The sequence below is a fragment of the Xenopus laevis genome, chromosome 2S (assembly GCF_017654675.1).
Source record: "Xenopus laevis strain J_2021 chromosome 2S, Xenopus_laevis_v10.1, whole genome shotgun sequence".
Classification (NCBI taxonomy): domain Eukaryota; kingdom Metazoa; phylum Chordata; class Amphibia; order Anura; family Pipidae; genus Xenopus; species Xenopus laevis.
Genome location: NC_054374.1, coordinates 95,797,662 through 95,823,763, shown reverse-complemented (window position 1 = coordinate 95,823,763; position 26,102 = coordinate 95,797,662). Strand labels below are relative to the sequence as shown.

The 26,102-nt window shown below is 37.8% G+C and overlaps 1 protein-coding gene across 5 annotated transcripts in view; it reads left to right on the top strand.

The window, feature by feature from the left end:
* Positions 1–26,102, top strand: part of msi2.S (musashi RNA binding protein 2 S homeolog) — a 435,916-nt gene that overhangs the window by 5,875 nt on the left and 403,939 nt on the right. For all 5 annotated transcript variants that reach the window (XM_041583047.1, XM_041583046.1, XM_041583048.1 and 2 more), the window contains 1 exon segment: positions 131–172. In XM_041583047.1, coding sequence (XP_041438981.1) covers positions 131–172 — 42 coding nt within the window.

Genomic DNA, 26,102 nt, shown 5'->3' with positions numbered 1-26,102 from the left:
ACATATTATATATTAGCATTTTTATTCTTAGAAATGAGCCAATAATCTCTATTATAAGGCTAAAAAATACCAAGCAACTCATTTATTTGTTTTTGTTTCTATCCCCCTTCTTTGTGTTTCTTCTCTCCAGATTGACCCAAAAGTTGCATTTCCCAGAAGAGCACAGCCCAAGGTAAGTAGCAGGATCAATAATAGGATTTTCAGCACACAGAGAGTCATTGTTACCAAGCAGTTTGTGTTTCAAACAGGGAATTTGCGATGAAAGCTTTTAAAATTGGAGTGCATGCGCGTCTTAAGGGTATCAGCATATGGTTGGGAAACTACAGGAGAGCTGCTCTGAGCTGCATTGTGAAATCTCCTTTAAACTATCTGTTTACTGGGACAGGAGCATTTTCTGTTGTGTACAATGCATAGTAAGACTCCTTTAACTCTCTGTTTACTGGGGCAGAAGTATTCCCTGTTCTAGTAAGACTCTACTGTTACTACTCTGTTTACTGGTAAAGACACGTACTGTTTTGTATCATGGATTAATGTCGTTATACTCAAAAATAAGTGTTTCTTGTTATGTTTATGCCCATAAAGACTCTCTCCTTTAACTGTCTGTTGCTAGGGCAGAAGTGCCTCTTGTAGTGTGTTGTGTACAATTGAACTCTCATATTTATTGGGGCAGAATTATTTTTTGTATATCTTCATCTGTTTTTGTCAGTGTGTTAATCTCTGCACAAAATGCAGAGATATAAATTTCTGTAATGAATCTGTTCATTTCTGTTATACATTCTGTCTACTAACATTTGTATGTATTTATTTGGTTAGTTACCCATGGTCTTTGAAATCTCTTGGCTCATCTAAACCAATGATGTGCAGCTTGTGGCTTTCAAGCTTTTAGGTGCAGTCAAGATGTAGTTGAACAGCAGATTGAGGCCTAATATTTAGATTTCAAAACCAGAATTCCAACCATGAGATGCATAGCAATGATTGTTTGCTGAATTACTAGCAATGGGGTTACTTTTTTTTCTTTAAGGGTTTCTGTTTTCTTACTGGCAAGATCAGGTGTATATTTACAGTTGGATAAAAATCATAAGCCCCCATAAACCATTCATTTGCCTACGAATACAGAAAGTATAAAGTGTGAATCTCCGTGCACCTGCATTGTTTTGGATTGTGCTGCACCCACCCTTATTGAATAGTTTTTCTACATAACTTGAGCCTCTGACTACCCGAAGGGTGTTGTGTCTAAATCTTAACACATTTTGCTCCTAGTAGACTGACTTTTCTACTTGTTGTCATACACAACTGTGTCTGTGCCTCTGCACTTGAGGAACGATACAGGTAACAGATATGCTGCCTGCTTTTGCCTATTATGATAGTATTTTTGATGTATTGTTTGTTTGGGGCACTGTATTAGGGAGACAGGTGTCACTCTTGTAGTGCCCCTTCAACATTATGCAGCATGCCACTTTCACAAAATTCTTCTGCTGTTTGACACACAGAAATATTACTAAATAAAATGATGTGATAGGTACTAGTAAACTGTTTTTTTTATTCAAGATAACATATTAGCAGTAGAGCACTCTGGTTTTAGCACAGAAGCACAAGAAGGAGCTTGTATATAGGACTTTATTAAACATCCCAAACATAAGACCCATAACATTTTAGAAACTGCAAATACTTGCCTCCTGGGTTGAGGCATTGCTCATGTTAAATTTTCGAGATATTAGGTGGGTTATCTAGATTTGGGTGGCTACATTGGGGCATGTTTATCAAAAAGTGAAAATACAATTCACCACTAACTTCATTCACAACAGTTGTCTTGGCTTTTTGTAAACTGGATCTTTTCATATACCTTTAGTTTTTCCCCAAGTGCTTGCTATTGATGTATTTTAAACTATAACACTGAAATATATTTTCCCGGAATGTGTGTTCTAATTTGTAAATCAGATATTTCATTTATATTTTCTTATAGTCTAAACCGTTAAAATAGAAATTTGGCTTGTTGCGAAATTGTTATGGCAAGAAGAACTGTAGACAGTATTTTTATTACATTTTGCAATGTTATTTTAAACAGCTCTTTCATTTAGGAGTCTGTGAGTCATTTATGGACCCTTCAAGAAATTAAGGTTTAGTAATGTGTGTAATGATTCTACAGTAACATGCTACTTACCACTGACTGACTGACGAAGGTCTGACTTACTTGCTTACTTACCCGACACAGCACCTACCTTTTGGGGTACACATGGAGCAGAATTTGGTACAAAACAAGAGATGTAAGACAGAATATCAGCCAGAAATGAAGATGGAGCAAATATAGAGTTTGCATTTGGTCTTACAGACTTGTTAGCATTGTTCTTTAATATCTTCCCCATCACAATGGTTATAAAAGCAATAAAAAATACAACTTTATTAAATGAAATTCATTTTTCAATCTGACAGTGATGGGCCATAAATAGCAAAATCCTCTTTGGTTGGGTTGAGCAACATCTTGGTCTTTGCTTACTTTAGCCCTATATACCCTTTGCTAAAGTGGGCTGATCCAATTGTTTGTCTTCTGTTCAACAATCAAATCTTAACAGGGGCCTAGGCATCCTTAACCAGATTGGTTGGTCATTGGTTTGACCCCATAAACAACCCAATTATTTGTCTGGAGAGACCAAGTTGGCAGCTAAATTTGTCTCCTCTGTTTCCAGCAGTTTTTCTCTCAGCTTCTGTTGTGGAGTTTTTGTCTTTTGTTGTTACACTGCTTTCTTCTCAGATAAAGGAGAATGATCACTGACATATGCAAGGGACGTACAGCATGTGTAGACTGACTTTACCCAAGCCTTGAATCCTAGCCTTGGGGGCACATTTACTAAGCTCGAGTGAAGGGTTCCAAGTAAAATAACTTCGAATTTCGAAGGTTTTTTTTTTCGGTACTTTGACCATCGAATAGGCTATTACGACCTTCGACTTCAATTCGAACTAAAAATCGTTTATTTGACCATTTGATAGTCAAAGTACTGTCTCTTTAAAAAAAACTTACTACTTACTTCGCCACTTTAAACCTACCGAGCTACAATGTTAGCCTATGGGGAGGGACCTTCCCGTTTTTCTGATTGAAGGAAAATCCTTCGATCGATGGATTAAAATCCTTCTAATCGTTTGATTTTTCCTTCAATCGTTCGATCAAACTATTTGTGGTAAGTCCTTTGATATAATCGAAGTCGAAGGATTTTACTTCGAGGGTTGATATCGAGGGTTAATTAACCCTCGATATTCGACCCGTAGTAAATTGTGCCCCTTAGCCTTGCCTTGTGCTTAGTCATTAAAAGATCACAGATTGATGATGCAATTTTATGAAAGCCTGTGAAAGCTGCATTCCCAGAATAGTCTGTGTTATAAAGATTTTTTGTCACTATTTGCCCTGGCAATTCTAAACTGGCAGGTGCCCTGTAACTGTGTCTAGTGTGGATTCCAATGTTATTACAGGGAAAGTTATTTTAAAGAACACCGGCTTACTAACAACTGTCAATTTATATATTAATGGTATAATGGCACTTTAGGCCTCATTAACTAATAATATTTAATATATTTAATCTAAAGCTCAGATTTTCTAACCTGTGACAAGTGTTATGCTAATGTCTGTACTTCTGGTTTTATCCAAACATAGTAGTGTTATAATTAGATATTAGTTGCCTATCAACTGGTTTTTTAACCCCTTAAGTAGGTTAACTTCGCAGAATTGTAAACAACTAGCAATTGGAGTAGTTTTAAAATCAAAACAGAGAAATAGAAGCATTCCTAAAAATAAGCAATACAAAATGTGAGCAAAATATTTAACTAAAAAACTAAGCCACATAGTAAGTATGTTATCATAGTTTTTAAAGTTGTAGTCTGGAAAGAAGCAGTATAGGAAGGCTAATTAAGACCTAATATGCTAAAAATATACAATAGTAATATATAGTATACAATAGTAATAATAAAAACTGTTAATTAATAAATTTATAATTATAAATTGTATTCTGAACATATATCCTTATAATGGTGCTTGGTGGTGTCCTCAGTTATAATTTGTGCTTTGTTATATTAAACTTGAGTATTATAGAAGTAATTTTACTCACCATCAGACACCATGAGGTTCCATGGCCTATATGAAAGTGTTTAGCCTGTGGTCTTGCTCATTTATAAGGTCATGGAACTGCTTGGTTTATATTATACGGTAGGAGGTACAAGTTGAAGCATTATTCAACTGTAACAACTGACCAGATTGGATTGAGCTGGACCACCAACTCGAATAGGAACAAAGTATTTTGCATTGACTGGTTCTGCTAATTTCCCTGTGCCAAGCAATGCAAAAAGAGAGTTTTATACAGTTTTAGTCTAATTACTAAAATAATAAAGAGAACCACAATAATAATTGAGAAGACGGGTGTCCTGACATAGTAGCACAGGCTTCGAAGTTGTTGCAAATTGCATATGGTTCCATAGTTGGCTTTGTATACTATCATCATTCTAATATTTGGGCCTCTATAAAAAAAACATTGCATGACTTGTGAGTGGAGAATGCTTCATCCCTGCTGTAGGGCTACAGATTGCAGGTACCTGATGTTAAAGGTCCCCAGCTTTATAGCAGACTGTGTGCTTTATGGTTGTATTCAAGCAGCCTTTCATTCCTTGCAGCACAAACTCAAGTTGAAATGCTGTTTAGTGTACCAGGCTACCATTATCCAACAGCCAAAATTGTAGCCTGAAAAATCCAGCAATTCGTTATTTTTAGAAAGGCATTTTGTTGCAAGCGGTAACAGAAACTGTTGCTAATATGTCTCTTTCTGCACAATGAATTAGTTAAGCAATCTTTCCTGAATCCTGAGGCCCTCTTACCTCTTCTTAAGCTTCAGCTAATATTAATTAGGTAGAGAATGAAAAAAAAAATTCTGGGTTATTCATGTGCCGGGCGAAGAGCTTGTGTTTTAGCTGCAGGATTATGTTGTCGGATTAGTGTTGCATTTGAAATGTTTTATTTCTTAAAGCTGCAGGCCACTGTTTTTAGGTGTCAATAATGAGTCTCGGCTTCCCCTTAAATGTTTGTTTTTTCTCCCACCGCACCAACCATAAATGTATGCATTTAAATGTGGCTTGTTTACATTTTGCTCACTTTTCCCTTCTACCGAAATGCTCCTCGTAGTTCCTAATGACTTCGCGGTCGCTGTTAAATATAATATGTATTATAATTTCTGCTATGAAGAAATGAATAATGAGAACTTTTTGATAGCACGGGTTGATGATAATTAAAATCCTGACCGGGTAATCACTGTGCAAATATATCTTTCCTCCTCTTTAAAGCTTGCATGGGTTATTAACCTCTTTGGTGCTAAAGGAGCCTGCAGGGATGTGGTTTCCTGACTAGCAAATATAGAAATCCTTTTGGATTTCCCACGTATGGACATCGTGGAGGAGGCAAACTTTATGTCCTTTCACACTGTCGGGATGTTTATATCCATATAGTTTGCAGCAGTGAGGCTTTGGTATTTATGTCACCCCTTGATGGGAATTGAATGTTAAATGGATGTTCCTTCCCTGTTAAATGTCGATGTGAGAGGAGCTTTAATTTTGCTCATGACCAGCCATTAAGTAATTATATATTGAGACCGAGAGTATTATGCTTTGCCAGTTCTCCCCTTCCTGTGACAGTTTATTTGCTTGTTGGCATATGTGCAAATCATGTGAGTAACTGGTTTACAAAACATCTTTCATATAGAAACATTTAATATGGCATATAAAATGTATGTGAATTTGCTTAGTGCATGTTGTATATTATGCTGTTCTGTAAGGTACTCTGTTTCATCATTTTCTTTTGCCAATGTTATACTTTTCCCATTAACCTTTTAAAGACTTTTTCCATGCTGTCATGTTGATATCCATTTACACTGAGTGATTGTGCTGCTGTAAAATATGATCAGAAGGCAATTCTAATCAAGAGGAGGCTGATGTGTGGCAAGATGAAGGGAAAACGACTCACCTGGATTTGTCTTAAATCTTCCTTTTGTCCTCTATTTATAAATTGTTTCTTCATAATACTCTCCCTTCAAAAGCTGTTTTCACCCACTAAATTCCCCTCCCAAAAAGCTGAAGTTATTGAATGACGTACATGCAGCATGGTTAGAAGGATTTGAAGATGCCCAATGAGTTTCTATTGAATTTATACTGCAGTTCTAGTGAGTGTTTTTATTTTCTTTCTTCAAATCTTAATACAGCAGTTAGTATATGTTTGAAAATATATTCCTTAAGAGGGAAGACATATGGAGCTACTAGTAGCAGCTACTTTTTACAGGTACAAAAATAGACAATGCTGATACTTTGCTGATAATTTTCTCTACATGTGTTTGAGCAATTCTCAGTATAGTCTATGGCAGGGTATTTGCTGTCGTTTTGTAGCTGGGACAAGTAGCTAAAGGTATGGGACATGTTATCCAGAATGCTTGGGACCTGGTGGTTTCCGGATAACTTCCAGTAATGTGGATCTTCATACCTTACGTCTACTAGAAAATCCTGTAAATATTAAATTCACCCAATAGGGTGGTTTTGCTTCCAATAAGGATCGATATATCTTAGTTTTGGTCAAGTACAATGCACTGGTTTATTATTACAGAGAAAAATGAAAATAATTTTTTAAAATTTGTATTCATTTATTATAATGGAATCTATGGGAGATGGCCTTTCCATAATTCGTAACTTTCTGGATAACGGGTTTCTGGATAACAGATCCCATACTTGTAGCTCTGTGTGTCTTCACCCTAATGGGAAATAAGTATGAGTAAACCAAATCATGCTACAGGTAGGGGACCTGTTATCCAGAATTCTTGGGACCTGAGGTATACCGGATAAGGGATCTTTCCGTAATTTGGATCTTCATACCTTAAGTCTACTAGAAAATCATGTAAACATTAAATAAACCCAATAGGCTGCTTTTGCTTCAATAAGGATTAATTAGATCTTAGTTTGAGTCAAGTACAAGGAATTGTTTTATTATTACAGAGAAAAAGGAAATAATTTTTAAAAATTTGGATTATTTGGATTAAATAGTGTCTATGGGAGATGGCCTTTAGATAATGCGGAGCTTTCTGGATAACGGGTTTCCAGATAAGGGATCCCATATCTGTGCAATAATTGCAAATTAGTTCCTTCAGTTTTGTTGTTTTTTTAAGGTAAATTTTCCATTTTGTTGGACACTTACTTTTATGATATGCAAGAGCCATTAATAAATAACCTGCAATAAATATCCTTATAAATGGCACTGCAGGTTTCAGCTTCTTTCTTCTTTTCTACATCAGACTCAATGTTGGCAGGGTGGTGTGTCATTTTGGAGTCTTTAAGGGATTTTAAAAATATAGGTTAATACAACTATCGTATGACCAATCAACTAACTTGTAACAAACAAAAAACAAAACTGAGTAATTTATGTAACCGTAAGCAGGCAACACTGTTTATTATATGTGAGTATACTTGTACATTTACATGAAATGATAGAAGGCAGGGATATGGTTGCATACTGGAATGTCCCCTGTGATTATTTCCCAGTTTTCTTGAGCATAAATGTTCAAGCTTGTCCAAGTGAGAGAAAGGTAATGGGTTGACCTCACTGATTAATTGTACCTTGAAAAATGTCAATGTGCTCCTGTCTACTATAACCCTATTCTAAGTAGGCAAAAGGATTTTTCAGACACAAATGGACTTCCAAATAGAGGGCCTTGTCTTTGTATAAAGGAGCACCTATGAGAATTTAGCCTAATTTGCTTTTTATTTCCTTCGGGCTCGTACAGACGAAGGACTTTGCCTTCGATCCCCTGAGTTCAGCTTTTATGCATTCCACCGCAGGGGAGCTCAGGAGGAAACACAGTCAATTATATTCAACTGGGCTGTACTCCTATGGACACATGTAAGTGCCAAATGCAGATGGAATGCAGCATGTTGCATTCAATCTGCGTTCGGCACTTACATGTGCCTGTGTTATTATGGGCCTTTTTAAATGAATAATTTGTGTTCCTTCCTGCACTCCCCAGAAGCTGAATACTTTAAAACTGAATGCAGGGGAGCACAGGCTAAACCGCTTGTAGGAGCCCTTATTTTTTGCATTCCACTGGATTTCAAAGAATTAATCTGATTTTTATTGCATTTGTAACTAGTGATTGTCTGTACAGCATAAGCATGTACTTGTGTATTGTTGTGTGTGTATGTCAAAGCAAAAAAAGTCTTTCAAAATAAATAATAAAAATCTATACCAGAGTATGGTTGCCATTCCTTTCTTATAAGAGCAATTTATAATTTAGTGTTTGTGCCCCTTTAATTAAGCTTTACTTATTACTTGGTGATTATTTCTCTTGGAGCAGGATGTTTTTGTGCTGTTATATAATTATGCTTTGTGTGCCTGGAAACACATCCTGGGAGTGCATATATCAGAGTTAACTCTGTCTCTGCAGTAGATTATTTATTACATGTAATGGTGACAGTATGTGGCCGTATCTTCTCTGCTCAAGACTAGACCAGGCCATAATTCATAAGATACATTTGTACATCCTCACTGTTTAGTAAATGGCTTTTCCAAGAGAGGATGAGTGCGCTGATTCCTTTCTCACCAGGAGAGCTGCAGACTGCACTGCAGGGGACGTGAGGCAAGCAAAGGTGATCATTTCAGGGAACCTTACTTCCTGAGCTCATAGCTTGCTTTTGTTTTTGGCTAGCAAGATGTTTTAAGGTGTTATTATAGGGGAGTGTGAATGCTTTTATAATGTGAATTATATTTAGCTTGAAAGGGAAGTGTTAGGGGAGGAATTTAGCAACTACCAATGTTTATTTTAGATAAAATGTATGAAGGAACGGATTGTCATTCCTACATATGACATTTTAAGAGAATAAATGTGTTTTTATTTATAGGATTGTCCAGTAACTGCCCTACCACCAGACTGCATTTATATATGACATAGCATTGGTGCCTGGATGTCCTTCCATATACAAGCTGAACAGATAGTTATGTTGATGGAACATCTGGCTAGCAGTCTCCTTGGCCCTGTGCCACTGATACTTCCCCCCCAGTAACAGACAGGTTTAAGTATATATATGTATATATATATTTCTTATGCATGAAACCAGAATTTTTAAACTACAACCCCCAGAACACCACAGACAGTTTAAGATTGCCTGGAATGGGAAAGTTTTTTTGTTGAGCTTTGTCCTAAGTATACAATGTAGCTCAGTAGACTACAAGCTGCTTTAATTCATACAGCTTGTTGGATATATAGCTGACTTGACAGAGCAGATACTGTGAACATGAAAAAGTGCAATACAGGTGCAATGAATTTAATCTGTTTTGGATAAGTACTGTTCATTTTACTCCTTGTAAATGGCATGTTACCATGTGGTTATTGCAAGATCATATGAAAATGACATGTTAGCAAGAAAACTATGGAGCAATTGGATAGTTGCCTTTGTAAATTCTGTACTCACAGGCATTAGCAATGTGGTGTATTTTTATCAATACCACCGTCTGGCAATGCAGTTGACTTTATTCTGTCCCGAGGGTCTGTACACACCAAAAGGGACATTACAGATGAATGCACAAATAATTAGTCTTGATCCCGCAATGAAATTAATTAGCACTTGTGTGGCCACGGGATAGAATGCATAAAAATATAGTTGAAATGCCAAAGCTTTGGTGAGTTTTTTTTATTCTAAAAATATTCTGCCAAGATAAACACTAATCCAGTCCCTTATTCCCCTAACCAGCACTAAACTTGTGCATGCAGACAGGGATAACCCCAAACTGTGCACTTCTGGAGTCGTCTCAGAGACTTCAAGGATAATAATGCTACCTGTTTCAGGTTCGTCACAGATCTGTAGACTGATTTAGAGCATGCTCTGCCACAACTAGGTTGCAAGGCCAAAGTTGAGATATTGTAACTGCTTCCTACCAAGAATATTATGTAGTGAGAATGTATCCATTCAGAACTCAAAGAAGGCCCCATTGGTTAGCTAAGCCAACTTGAATCAGATCAGTTTGAATGGACAGCACTGGTATACATGAGATTTATCATTTTAAACCAGCAAATATGTGTCACAGGTGCCTCATTAACACAAGAGTAAAAACGATGTTATGCACATTTGTGTGTGACTGGCAAAAATGACCTCATTATGAGAGAGACTCTGTGCCTTTTTGTGCTGAGCTGTAAGTTGTCTAAGACTACATGCTACAGTTTAGTTACACCATATGACACATAAGTTATCCTTTGCAATTAACATATACATTGAAAACCTTTCCATAAGAAAAGTGCTGACGCCACTAAACTCCATATTATAAGAACATATGTCTGCCAGCATTGCTTATGGTGTCAGAATATTAGTCACTTGCAGACGGCTGATGCATGATTCCATAAAAGTCAATACTGCTGGTTCTTAATGCTGAATCTGTCAGAATTTCCCATTCGCTTAATGATTCATTGGTGTGCTTGTGAGGATTTTAACTAAATGAGAAAAGTTGGCCCGTGCTTTTAAATGTACCAGACACCACAGCAGCAGTCTGTTAGTACCTAGAACTTGTCAATACCATGATCCAGGGGTATTCCTGGGACCCCCTTCGGAAGGTTTTGATTCTATTTCCTTATTTAATTTGTACATCAATGAGTATGGGTGCTAGAATACTGGCAGCCATGCAGCAGACTGAAACTTTATTATACAAGCAATATGTTCTTAATGTTTGATTCAGGTACAAAGGTTTAGACCCTTTCAGTATCACTTTATAAAGGGAGTGTAAATGCTCTGATGGATGCCCTAATCGTCCAAATGTAATTACAGGTGTAGAATTCTCCATGGTGTACACAGAGGTGGGGTGTATAATCTTGGATTAAAGGAACAGTAACACCAAAAACTGAAAGTGTTTTAAAGTAATGAAAATATCATGTAGTGTTGCCCTGCACTGGTAAAACTGATCTGTTTACCTCAGAAACACTACTATAGTTCATATAAACAAGCTGCTGAGTAGCAATGGCGGAAATTTAAAAACGGCTATATGGCACAGGCTAAGTAATGGATAACAGATAACATTATGTCCTACAGAGGTTATCTGCTATCTGCTGTGTAACCTGAGCCTTTTCTCATTTGATTGGCTGCCCCCATGGCTACATGGCTGATATTTTCATTACTTTAAAACACTTTCCGTTTTTTGTGTTACTGTTCCTTTAAGTTGACCACCATGTCTAGAGCTGAGGAATGTTATTTACTATGCTACAGCTCCCAGCCTGTTCACCACTTTTGATATTTTGGAGTTAGCTGGGAACATGATCTAGAATCATATTTTGTGATTATATTAAAATGTGATTACTCTTAAACGGCGGTGAATGGAGTTGTACGAGGATTACAGTCAATGCTGTAATCATTTTTGAAAAGCAGTCATGTCCTGTTTTTTGGGGTCCTTTCTATTTCTATTTAAGCTTGGTCTATGAGAAAAGATGCACCTTGGATCATAATATACATCTGAAGAGGAACAAGTCCACAGGTTAATGTAAACATTGCCTAAGGGATTTTTTAAACCTGATACATATCCTGGGTATGATCAGTGAGACTGGCATATGCTCAGTGGTTGCTGTATGACTACAGGTTATTGAGATTGTTAGCCTTATATTTAGCGGTGGCTATATGACTAGAGCCTAGCAAGACTTCTAGCCTGAGTGGTGTGTGTGACTCATCCCTTTTCTCTGGAACATTTGATCCTTTCACTCTTGTTGCAATTAAATTGCAGCTGAAGTGCCGGGGGAGCACCTTATTCTTTATTAGGCAGCGCATCACTGTTTACTTTATTGGTGTGCTTCATCGCTTCCTATTTGTTTTTAAATACCTGCATTCAGTCTTAATCTATCATAATGTAAAATACGGTATGCAAGTGGAAATGCGAAAACCTAATATCAGGTAAAATTAACAACTGTAAAGAATGCCTTGTATTAGCACTGTCACAATATTCTTTAACGCATCTCATAAATAAAAATCTGTTTTGACCTGTTTTTTAATTAGCTGCTGAATTAAGGATTTTGAATTCTGCAGTTCATTTATCCCAGCTGAGCAGTAAATGTTCAGTGTTTAAACTGAAGTATAGTTGTGTTTTATTAACTGACTCTGTTTGGGTCTATTGAGATTGATTGCATATCATTAACCCATTCAGCTCTGGCACCCTGCCAAACTTTCCTGGGTACATTTATTATGAGCAGATTTTGCTATTCCAGTCCAGCTGTCTTTTCTTAGAATGGGACGATTATGGCCTTGCAGCTACAGCTGAAGTTTTAAATCAGGGTAATTCAAGCTCATTTGACTCCAGCTGTTGTGAACTACAACTCCCAGTATCCTTCTCCAGCTCTTGCTAAGGGTATTGCTGAAGCACAGGGTATAAAAGCAAAATGATTTCTGATGAGGAGTAATAAGCATGCAATTGAAAAATTATCTTGTTTTCCCTGCTGAGTTTTAAATGTAGGCAGTAGGCATAGTCATTTCATTTCAATCACATTAATAAAGAACATGCATGCATTTTGCTGTATTTAAATTATTGATGGAGCAAAAATGGTTCTGCAATCAAGCTCCTCATTTTCATGCAATCATTGGATCTGTCAATTATTTCTGCAACTATTGGCGACTTTTTGTTGTGTGGCTTGGAAAGTATTATGCAGCTTAGAAGATTTCCAGCAATAACAAAGTACCTTACATAGGTAAATTGCTCTCCCCTTTAAACTAAACAGGGATTGTTTGTCCATATTTTGCAATATATTTAAGCTGGCCAAATATGTCACAATTACCCCTGGTCTTATTGTTTATAGTAAGGATCTCTGGAGTATTAAGCTTCAAATAAACCTCAACCTTGGAGGCGCATTAGGACAGGGTGTTTCTGTCTAAAAAGATAAATATTCAGGAAAGGTGAGGAGCATAACTATAATATTTACATTTTTAAAGCGTACTTGTTTTTCACTGCAGTCCTTTATGTGTGCATAATTTGCATTCTTGATTTCACAAACACCAAGCTTATTCCCTGTACACACGTGCCTTCCTGACATTTAATATCAAGGTGATTACTGTATATAGGGAGATATCTATATTTAACAGAAAATCTAATGGAAATTTTTTTCTTCTGTGTAAATGTAAATACACCATTTTATACATATACTGTAAATGTGCCTAGTGTGGCAAAATAGCTGTCTCTTTTAATTCTGTAATCTAATAAGTACAGTCCCAAACAGTAGCGATGCATTGCAGGTTTGTGGAGCTGACTTTTGACATCATGTCATGTAACAAACATGTATTTTTACTCTTCCTACATGGGACCATAGTTCCTCTGCCACAAACTTGTCTCACACTTTTTATTAGGGACTCCGGCAGATGGATTATAATAGAGACTCCATTCTAAATAAACGTCTTTATTAACAAAGTGCTTATTTACAAGGCATGTTGCTATGTCTTATCCAGTAACAGAGATCATCTGACATTTTCATGTAGTGGTCATGTTCATTAGAAATCAGAGCCGTTTCACACCAAAGTAGCCTTTAAAAGGCAAATACTTTGGGGCATGTATTTTTAATTGCGTTTATATAAACACAGATATAATTGGATTAGCATGATGTGTGATATGACGTGTCGGATGTAGTTTTTTAGTGGATCCTCAGGCAAAACAAACCCAAATTGATAATCTGTATGGCTTCTGATTTAGGTAAATTGATGTGATTTAGGTATAGTGGTAAACTGATGATATTCAATGAGCAAAGAAACATGGTAGATGTTAGATATCATATTTCTTATTTCTTGTATCACTTTTTGCCAGGACTCAATTAACCTACTTCTTTATAAATCTACTATATACCTATCTTGGGCAATATACAAGCATGGAGATGATATCTGCATAGCAATTCCGTTTCTTCTATTAGCCATAGTAATGTGTAGCCGAATCCCACTGACAATGCAAATTGGTTGCTAACAGTAAATGGCAGGTTTACAAGAGCAAAGGATTCCTTTCCTATTTTCAGGTAACCACCTATGGATTAGTGAAAGCAGTGATAATGTACCACTGAGGTGTAGAGCATTCAGATGGGATGGCTGCTGCAACTAGGCCTCACTCTACTCATACAGCCAAGCCTAAGCAACTGACTCATACAGGAGCAGCATATTATAAATTTAACTGATTTGTATTTCCTACGTATTTGGCTCCAGTTGCCTTTAAGAAGAGCTTTTTGTGTATCTTGCAGGGAATATATTATTGGGCAAACCAGTAGTGAATTTGGTTAAGGTGTATTATCTTACTTTTGCAGATACAAGTATTGGGGCCTGTTATCAAGAATGCTCTGGACCTGAGGTTTTCCAGATACTGGATCTTTCTGTAATTTGGATCTTCTTACCTTGAGTCTACTAGAAAATTATGTAAACATTAAATAATCCAAATAGGCTGGTTTTGCTTCCAATAAGGATTCATTCTATCTTAGTTTGGATCAAGGACAAGGTACTGTTTTATTATAACAGAAAAAAAAGAGATAATTTGTAAAAATGTGGATTATTTGTATAAAATGGGGTCATAATTTGGAGTTTTCTGGATAACAGGTTTCTGGATAAGAGATCCCATACCTGTGCCAAGAAAGTAAGGCATATATATATATATATATATATATATATATATATATATATATATATATACCCTCTTTAATCAACACCTGTTAGATTGTCTTAACTGTATAGAAATTCCTTATATTGCATGGTTCTATAGTATAGCTCTTCACAGGCTATGGACAAACTTAAAAGGGTTGTTCACCATCCAAACACTTATGGCATTGCAGATAATGCAATGTCTTTTTGTACTTGTAGCATTCGAATACCTACATTCTCCAATAATTTAGGACACTCAAAAAGAATTTCTAGGACAGAATTACTATGCTTATTCCATCGGAAGAGTTTGGTTAGTTATCTTGAGAAGGTTTAGGCAAGACAATACCTGAAAGGGTGAATGTGTGTGGAGAGGAGGTCAAGCAGCTTTTCTTCTATCTTGAAATTACAGGAGCTGATATTTAATTGAAAATACTGGTTACTATTGGTATATAAAACAAGCCCAAATGTATGATTGAAAAAGGCTGCAGACCTACAGCACATACGACGGATCAAGATCATGCGGTAGTGATTTGTCCACTATTCACTTTTATGGCCTCAGATGCCATGTTTTACAACTGTTCAGGGGATTATACTTTAATATTTCTTTATTCTTGGTGTAGTCCCCCCGAGTGCATTTATGAATGGATAAAGTCATGATTCACCTGTCATAATTTGCTTTTTTCCCTGTTTGTTCTTAGACAAGGCCAACCTGTATAATGTGTCACATGCTATAACTGAATCAGTGAAGGCATAACATACCTCATACAAAGCTTTATCTTGGAGTTTTAATTTTATTAAATGTCACTTTATAATCCACTGAAATCATTTTAGGTTCAAATGCACGAGATCCTGTTCAGATTCTGTTTAGATTCTGGATTTCACAGCCAAACAGATTGGGCCTCAGTTACCCTCTGGCACACAGGCTCTCCTTGGGATAATTAAAGAAGTCTGATTCAGGCTTAGAGTCCCAAGGCTGGAAGAAGGATCATTAGAGCAGCTTCAGCTTGTTTACTGCCTTATGACACCAAGGAGCCAAGGGAGTGTGAAGAAAAAAGAAGCTTAAGTACTAGTTGCTAAGCATGCACTTGTGCTGATGTCAAATCCTAAATGAGACAAATTACACACTCTGTCCTTGACTTTGAGGTTGCGAGTTTTAGTTCTAGAGAGTTGATAGTGTAACCCACAGCACCACGTATCACCTATCCTTTCCTTACCCCTTTGCTGTATGTCTGTGCTTGCTGCTTTCTCCACACACTTGTTTACTATTGGCCTCAGAGGCTGCCCTCCATAGCCCTAGCAAGCAGACTACAGGATACACATGTAGGTGAAGAGAGAAGGGAGGGGGGCGGCGTATTCATTAGGTAGTTTCTGTAAACACTTTTCTCAGTGAAGAAGCTCACTGTGAAGTTAAAAAAAAATGTCATGTTTCCCTTACTGGAAACTATTTCTATGAAGTCATGGTAGGAAAACAAAGTGCTTGGATCCCACCTCCTTTTTTGCATAGAAAAATACCACTGCTAGAAAAAAAAATGTATCACTCGCAACGAGGGCAGAATTTGCAGTTTTATTATAAAACAAGTTTCCTGGCAGTTCAGTGTGATTAATTTAGAGCCGGAAGCCTGTACGGATCAGCTGCAGAATGGTTAAGTCTGCCTCTGTTTATTTTTGTTTTTAAAGTGTTTTAACAGACTGAATTTTCTGTTTCCCATTCGTAAGTATGCTCTTAGTAAATATTTAAATAGTGTTCAGAGATAGGCAAGATTCACGTGGCTGCTCAGGTTTATGCTTTAACACTGGGGTGTAATGTGATTCTGTACCCCCTAGTTCCCAGCTCTTAGTGTCTTTCATGTCGCAGGAGCAGATTGATTGCTTTTCCGGTCATTGCACGTTTGGCGTGCTTGATTCAGCTTTCATTTGAGCTGCTGGGAGTGGGAGCTGTGACGTGCTTGGGTATCCGGCTTGGATATAGACCAGCATTAACACATGTAGTGCTGTGCCTATGTGCACTGTGTGTGGCTGCCGATTGTGTCCGTACAACTGATCCCTTGAGACCCAGTGAAAGTGTTAAGACAGGGAGCAGCTGCGTTCCTGTGCTATACAGCGTTGCTCCCAATCTGTTAACCCCTTTGGTATGGGGGAGATTGCCATGCATTTCAAAAGGGACCCCCACTGACATCTGATCTGTTATTTCTTTTCTCCCAGCAACAGTGGACTTGAAGCATTTCATACATAAAATTGTAATCAGTATATTCGGTTAAGCCGTTTCCTGGGAGCCTCCTTCCGTGCAGCCGGCCCCAGGAGGTCTTGCACTATTGTGAAGTGAAGGATTCTTGAGCAGGAAGCTCCTGCAGAGCTCACAAGGTTTGCATGGAAAAAATAAAGGCAAATTGATGAAGAGTGCTATGATATTTAAAGGTCACCTCCAATTGTAGCTAATTCTCTAAGCTGCATTTCCACTCGCTTGCTTTTTTTTTTTTTTTTGCTGTGTGTATCCTAAGGAACATGAGCTGATGAGCATGCAGCTTTTGTCAATCACATGCTCTTTGCTTGCAATGCTTCAGCTCACCCCCATGGAATGCTCTGCATGCATTTCTATGTTAAATGGTTAATGAGGTTATGTAGCACAAATGTCTAATCTGGAATCCTCCAATCCTCCATTCATCGTGGCCTCCTTCCTTTAAGACCCAGCTATTGGGTGCCATGTGCCAGGCTCAGACTCAGGCGCGGATTTCTTCTCACGGCACCCTGAGGCCAGTATCATCTGGCGCCCCCTCCCTCCCGCACGATTGCGCGCGTGCGCATCCTTCCACGCCGGAGCACTAAGCGTCTATATCGCTTAGTGCCCTAGAACAGTGCAAACTAACACTGAGGCTAGGCAGCATGCCGCTCCTTCATTTATGCCGCCCTATGCCCGGGCCTTTGTGGCCTCGCCCGAAATCTGTGCCTGCCTATGGGTTCTGGCAAATGCCAGAGGGGCTGCCATAGGATGCCATAGAAAGTCACTATTTAGTGGGTTGGTTGGAAACTAATTGGACCTCTCCAGGGCTGGAATGAGAATTAAAATAGGCCCTGCCATTTCAGGTACACAGAGGCCCAAACAGCCCACAAAGAGGCCCAAACAGCCCCCATCAGCCTACTAAGGTGTGACTTTCTATCGCACCTCAGAGCAGCCCCTCTGGCATTTGCCAAAACCCACAGATTGCCAGTCCGGGCCTGGACCTCTCTGTTCTTGGAATGTCAGGGCCTATTTTGACTCCCAGACCAGACCTGCCATGTGCTTCTAGTCTTTCTGTGCTGCCTACTGACCTTTAAAGCGGAGTGGAAGGAGATCGAATGAGGTCACTGCCCGTTTTACGGTCTCGTCGGTAGAAAGAAAGGGAAAAAAATCTTCTGTATTATTAAATGCACTAATAGATTTTGCAACCATGCACAGAAAGCATATTGTTTCACAGGGCTGCTTTATACTCTTTTTATTGCTATGTTGTGCTTAGTGTAGGGGAATACCTCTACTGATAACTTTGTATCTCTGTGTACAGGTTGTGGGATTTAGTATCAAAAAAATACCTAAAAGCTACTGCCAGATGCACAAAGTAATCACTACAGTATCCTGATTACAATGCACATTGAATGATTCATGGCTGCTCCCATGGGTTTAGAAAACTATGATTATATATTAAAGGAACAGTAAACCAAACAATGAAAGTATTTTAAAGTAATTAAAATATAATGTACAGAAGGCAGGTAAAACCTATATTGAGTGGTCACACAGGTATATACACACATATACAGTATAGTCCTGTGAGCTCTTACCTTCCAGTAGCAAAACTTGAAGGTGAAGACTATTAATACTCTATTAATTATCCATTAGTAATAGACTGTTATTAGGAGTTATCTATGCCTTGAGGTCTGAATGGCAAGCATTTCTGTATAGGAAATTTTTTTGAAAATGCGCTGATTTTGGTAACTTATACAACTATATCTGTATTTTATTTGTGTATGAAGAATAATTGTTAATATCAATGGATATGCCTTTATAGGGAAATCATAGATTTCTAATTGTTATAACATTTGCGACAATTTTTTTTATAACTGTATAGGTAATGGGATCTTCAAGCTTCTGGCCTACCTTGACTGGCTATTTATAATGGTAGCATGAATTATGGGAAGACTATGGGGCATATTTATCAAAGATTAAAGTTATAGATCACCACGGTCCACTAGAGTGAAAATTTGCCACTCTCCATAGATTTCTATGGGATTTTTAAAAGTGTAACAATGGGTAAAAGTGAATGTTCACACTTTGATAAATATGCCTTTAAAAATCCCATAGAAATGAATGGAGAATGGCAGAATTTCACTCTAGTGGACTGTGGTGATCTCTCACTTAATTTTTTGATAAATATGCCCCTATGGATTTACCTGGAATCAGAAACGTTCCATTTATTTAAATGGAATTAGTGTGCAAGAAAACATGTTTTTTGTCAAAACACACCAGTTAATAATGCTGCTCTAGCAAAAGTCTGCAATGAAATCCATTTTTTCAAAAGAGCAAATAGATTTTTTTATATTTCATTTTGAAATCTGATGTTGGGCTAGACATGTCAGTTTCCCAGTTACCCTCAGGCATGTTACATGTGCTCTTATAATTTTGGTTACTACTGCTGTACTGCAAATTGGAATGATATAACATTCTCACCCCCCCCCCAAGCAGCCTAACAACAGAACAATGGGAAGGTAACCAAAATAACAGCTTCCTGACACAAGATTACAGCTCCCTAGTAGATTTGAGAATAGCACGCAATAATAACAATCCAAGTGCCACTTCAACTCTTTAGACACATTAAATAGGAGAAACAATAGCTTATCTGAGAGCTGCTCCATTGTGCAGTGCTGGCTCATTCTGAAAGCAAAGATCAGGCAAAATGACATGAGATGGCTGCCTACACACCAATATTACAGATAAAAGATACACTTGTTGGTTTCAGGAATATAATTTTATATGGTAGAGTGAATTATTTTTAATGTAAACAGAGTCATTTTGACATAAAAACGATACCATAAAAATCATGACAGAATCCTTGTAAGGGAACAATAACATTGAAAAAGGGATTAAATAATAAACGATTGCCAGTCTGAATGTGTGTTTTTTAAGGATAAGCCTTGATTTTGTGCTCAGTGGAGCTGTAAATAATACTGATTTTTAAACCGCACCAAAACACCTGCAACAAGAATTACCGGTATATTGCACTAAAAATGTGATGCTTTTCAGCTGTTTTCTTTAGTGTCTTTTTGTTCCCTTTTCACGTCCTTTCCTGGCCCTTCAGGATTCGAACTAAAGGCTAATTCAAACATACAGTTAAGTTGCTGCTTATTCTGCCTAAAGTGCTTCTTAGGCATGTGGGCTATTATTTTAGTGCTGCTTTAACCCTAAAAATAGATATATGAAAAAGTCCCATTTTAAGTTTTATGTCAGTATGCCATACTGTGGGAAGCATATGCACTCACACTCCGGCTCTCACACTCTCACTTGCCTGCACTCACACAGTCTATAACATGTCTGTCTTTTGAAAGCAGAGAAGTCCTAGTCATATTTCATTGTCCTTACTTAGACTTTATCATTTTCGCCTTAAGCAAAATACATTAGATGCACGCACTTTATGGAAAGGACTCTGTGTGCCTGAAAATTGCTGTGTACATTGCTGCGTACATTTACTTACTTAGTCAAGCAAAATGCACTTTTAATTACACTATATACATTATTTGAATCTTGTTTCCTTCAATTCTGGGAATTCATAATTATAGCAAGCAGGCAGGAGCCATTTTGTGGATACTATTAGTAAGGCAAGCCTTGTATCATCTCAGAATCTTGTTTGTGCACCAGAATGGGGGACCTGATGTCCATCCCCATGCCCTGGCTACACAATTAAATGGTTAAGAGAGCGGGGGGGAAAGTGGGGAGAGCAGTGACATCTAGGAAGTGCAGAATGGAAAGTGAAAGTAATTGTCTGCCCCGCCACTATGCCTAAAGGTGGCCATACACGGAGAGATCCCCTCGTTTGCCGATGTCGCCCAAACAAGCGGATCTCTCCCCGATATGCCCACCTTGAGATGGGCAATATCGGGCTGATCCGATCGTGGGCCCTAGGGCCCAACGGTCGGATCCTAACAAATGGTAATGGGTGGTCGGATCGCGATCCAACAGGATTTTTAGTCCCATCCGTTCGAGATCTGGCCGATTTTCAGCCAGATCTCGATCGGGGAAGCCCATCGGGGGGCCCCATACACAGGCCAATAAGCTGCCAACTAGGTCTGTCGGCAGCTTTTATCGGCCATGTATGGCCACCTTAAGGCATAGAGGAGGGGCAGAAAATATTTGATTGACAGCTGAGATTTTTAAATGAGCTTACAACAGCTATGAATGCTTTAATACAAAATAGAAACTGGATTTCAATTTGAAAAGGACTTTTATTATACAAATTTTTATGTCTGGGTGACAGGTCCACTTTAATATGTTAATTCAGGGATGTCAGAATATCAATCACTCAGCCGATGGCTGCCTGAGGATCCTGGGATTTGTAGTTCATAGAGCTGGAATTTTAAATGCAAATATTATATAGTTTGGAATGACTCTTTACCATATATATTGCATGTTAATTGTGTCGTGACAAGCTGTAAAATTTCTTTATTTCTGCAGTTATATCTGCTGCCTATATGTTTTGTTACTATGGCTATAATTATTGTTGTTAGTCTGTTATTTCATGGGGCAGTTGATAAAAGCACAATACAACAAAGAAACGATCCAATTATGCATTTTCAACACTTTACAAATCTGTTTCTAGCTGTCAAAAGCCTTGTCAAAAGCTAATACATCCTTATTTCTCAATTCGGTATGACTACTATAACCAGTCATTTATAGTAAGCGCCTCCCTAACTGCTAGAGGCCAAATGCAGCCAAACAAATATTTTATGGCTGGATTCTTGTACATAGAACAGTATATTTTAAAGTTGGGGGGCTTGGGGGTATTGCTACTCTGCATTTATTAAGTGTCCAGTCTTGTAGAATATGATGGTTGTTTTGTATATAAACAATAATGTAAAACATTATAATTCTGAATATTTGCATTGAAATATTTGTATCTGTATTAATATTTTTTTTTGTTGTGCAAATATCTCACCAATAAAGTTTTTATAATTTACATCCTAAAATGGTTTCCAGTTTTCCTTTGTCACTTTGTTTTAATTCGGTATTTATTAATCAAATTAAAGGACCAGTAACACTATAAAGCAAATCATTTTTTTTTGTTTAAAGTGTGTATGGTTATGGGGGACGTAAACCTAAAAATAAACTTCCCAAAATACTTTCAGAAATATTTTTAGTGGCTTTAGTTGCTATTGAAACTGTGTCAGTCGATATAATACATGTTTATTGCTTAATAGTTATAATTATAATTATAAAAAAAAAAATACAGCGCTTGGTTGAGGCATGACAGTAACAAGATGTACTTTCTGAAAAGCAGCACATACTTTTAACCCGGTTAGTCCTTGTGGGCAGATTTTGCTAATAGGTTTTTTTTTTCATCAGTGCACACTTTGTTTTCCAGTTTCCTCTGTAACAAATTCAGGAATGTTTTCTAATCCTTTTAAGCCACCCATTCTGGCTTAGACACCTGTGAAACCGTCCTGCATGTGGTGGACTTTTATAATAATATTTTACTCTTTACATTTTGAATGTTTTGTGCCCACACTAAAATACAGGGAGCAGTGGAAAGCAGCAGCAAGGGTTACAGGAGGAAATGCTACAAAGAGAGAGGGCCTTCAAAGGATCCTCTTCATGATAATAAAAAAAAGTAGTAGCCCTTTCCCACAGAATCCTTGCACTGTGCTAACAATAGGGATGGCTTCAAGCTGATACAAGGGACTAAAGGGCAGTAGAAACTACTGTAGCAAACACTGATATTGAGTGACATTAAAGGGAAACTGTCATGGGAAAAAAAATTTTTTTCAAAATCAATCAGTTAATAGTGCTGCTCCAGCAGAATTCTGCACTGAAATCCATTTCTCAAAAGAGCAAACAGATTTTTTTTATATTCAATTTTGAAATCTGACATGGGGCTAGACATTTTGTCAATTTCCCAGCTGCCCCTAGTCATGTGACTTGTGCCTGCACTTCAGGAGAGAAATGCTTTCTGGCAGGCTGCTGTTTTTCCTTCTCAATGTAACTGAATGTGTCTCAGTGGGACATGGGTTTTTACTATTGAGTGTTGTTCTTAGATCTACCAGGCAGCTGTTATCTTGTGTTAGGGAGCTGTTATCTGGTTACTTTCCCATTGTTCTTTTGTTTGGCTGCTGCTGATGAAAGGGAGGAGGGTGATATCACTCCAACTTGCAGTACAGCAGTAAAGAGTGCTTGAAGTTTATCAGAGCACAAGTCACATGACTTGGGGCAGCTGGGAAATTGACAAAATGTCTAGCCCCATGTCAGATTTCAAAATTGAATATAGTATCGCGTCTGGGAAGGCGGGCGCTAGGACCGCACGGCCTAGGGGCGGCTAGAAAAGAAATCCGGCGCTGCTGCTGTGTAGCAATGGCGGAAATTGAAAAAAAGGCTATATGGAATAAGTTAAATAGTGAATAACATAACCATTATGTTCTACAGGGCTTATCTGCTATCTGCTGTGTAACCTGAGTCTTTTCTCCTTTCAATGGCTGCCTCTATTGCTACACAGCAGCTTATATATAAATAAAAGTAGTGTTTCTGAAGCAAACACAGCAGTTTTACCAGTGCAGGGCAACACTGCATTTTTTGATGTTATTGTTCCTTTAACAGTGTATCACTGGCTTGCAGCTACAATGCTGCTAGCTACCAATGGATTAGTATTGTGAATTAGCCAGAGGAAACATTACTTGCTCACAATTAATTACACACTAGGCATCAAAGAGTTTGTAAAGTGTACTGAGAATGTTGAATCTGAGTATTAGCAGCTCCTGTTTGATCCACCAGTATCAAAAGGGGTTGGCGGAGGAGAAATCGAACAGAGAACATGTACACTCCTCATCCCTTGTGAGTTGATTAGAGACACTCGATTTAGTCACTGAAAGCTTTAGTATTGCACCCCTTACATGGATCAATCCTGCTGCCTGCTACTCCGTCCTCAGTGGAATATTACTGAATCCCTGCCCTGGAAACCAAGGTCACGTGCTCCCATGTGGTGCTTGTTACTTAGCATCTTCAGTTACTTTTCACCATGTCACTTGATTCAGGTTTCACTGATTTGGTGTCAGGCAGAACTGTGTTTATGTATTTATATTATATGTTATATACCCCCTTCCAAACCTTGATATGAACAGATGGGCTCTGTGGGACCCGGATCTATCACCCCTATTTACATTCCCAATTACAGTACTGAATATAAATATAATAATAGTACAGGTATGGGATCCGTTATCCAGAAAGCTCCAAATTACGGAAAGGCCATCTCCCATAGACTCCATTTTAAGAAAATAATTCAACCTTTTGAAAATGATTTCCTTTTTCTCTGTAATAATTAAACAGTACATTGTGCTTGATCCAAACTAAGATATAATTAATCCTTATTGGAGGCAAAATCAGCCTATTGGGTTTATTTAATGTTTAAAAGATTTCCTAGTAGACTTAAGGTATGAAAATCAAAATTATGGAAATGAAAAATTTTCTGGAAAACCCCAGGTCGCATGCTTTCTGGATAACAGGTCATGTACCTGTACAATGTGAAGTAGTGAATGTGAAGCAATACAGAGTAATAGAAATGAAGCCTCAAATCTGCTGTTTGGTTGCTGGGGTAAGTGGCCTTACAACCAGACAGCATTTTTAGCTGCAGGCTTAATTTATTATGATATATTAAAAAATGTATTAAAAATTATATACACTCTCTCTCTCTCTCTCTCTCTCTCTCTCTCTCTCTCTCTCTCTCTCTCTCTCTCTCTCTCTCTCTCTCTCTCTCTCTCTCTCTCTTTCTCTCAATTCAACCGAACTCCCAACCACTAATTGCCTTCCAATTGTAAAAGGGACCCTCTGCCACTGACTTTTACATGACTTCAACAGGTTTTAGCTGGAGTACTTTCAGATTTGGATCTTTAGCAGTTTGGAGCATAATAAATCTTGAAAGATTTGAGTTTTATTTTCCTCTAAAAATTTGAGTTTTGCCTCTTAAAAACACGTCCAGAAAAATTTGTTTATTCCGAAGGCTACATTCTAAGGCTTGTTATAAAACTTAATTGACAACTAATTCCACACTCCTCAATTCCCAATTTGTACAACTAAAATTTCACAAAGAACAAGATTCCATTTTCAACTAGGCAAATGAAATTCAATAAGAATATGCCTATTGTCAGGGAACAAGCGCATTATCTTGCATCCTTTTTTGTAAATTAATGTTAAGAGCAGGGCAAACAATCTGTAATTTATGTCCATAATTGAATAGTGTCTGCCAGAGTCTTCAGCTCTCAAACCACACCTCTATGTATAATCATATGGCTTGAAATGTGGTCATCATTTGATAATAGTAATAAAGTACTTGGTAAATACTTGGCCTTGCATCACTGGGTTTAAACCTTGTCATTTCTTGCTTTTATAGATTTCCTCTGACTGACCTGGTGGTCACAGTTTAACAGGCTCTAAATTAAAGGAACAAATACACCCCTTCTTAACATGAGTTCAATGAATAGGGCATGTGCTGAACATTCATTTTGCCTTTTGTTTTAATTAAGACATACAGATATTTTTTTTTTTAAGTGATAGTTTTTCTAAAGTGTCACTTAAAAAATAAAATGGGGTACGGGCCCACAATGTGTACCATTATGGAAGCAAACAGTCCCAAGGTCAGATAAGTATAAATAAATGGTGTATGCTGTATGTATTTCGGGTAAGATCCTAGGGGAAGGGGAGCCTTTGGGGAGATGCCTGGAGCCTAGTCCATCTTCATCAGGGTCAAATAAATTAGAAAGGTGTTTAAAATTCCATTGAAGCTAGTTCCGTTTGTATGAAATGAACCTGATAAAAGAAAACCTGATAATGAGCTGCTCAAAGGCTGCTTGTTAGAGAAGGGATGGGTTTATCTGTTCAAATATAGATGGATGTCTGAACAAATTGCCTTGTTTATACAGGAAGGGGGTGAATTCAAGGAAAATAGCTTTATGGAAGAGACGCATGCTCAGATTCTTCTTCTTCGGGACGACTAATCTCCATGAACAGCCTCCCGCTAGAATGTAAATCGTGGGCGGAATGCCAATCGGTGTGCTTCGTTTTCCGAAGTCCCCGAAATTTTCTCACAAGGAAACTTCGGGCGACTTCAGAAAACAAAGCAATCCAAGTGCCATCCAGCTGTTGATTTACATTCTAGCCTGCAAGAGGCAGTTTGGGGAGATTAGTCGCCCTGAAAAGAGGCGATTTATCGCCTGGCGACTAAATCTCCCTGAATCTGAGCGTGGGTCTC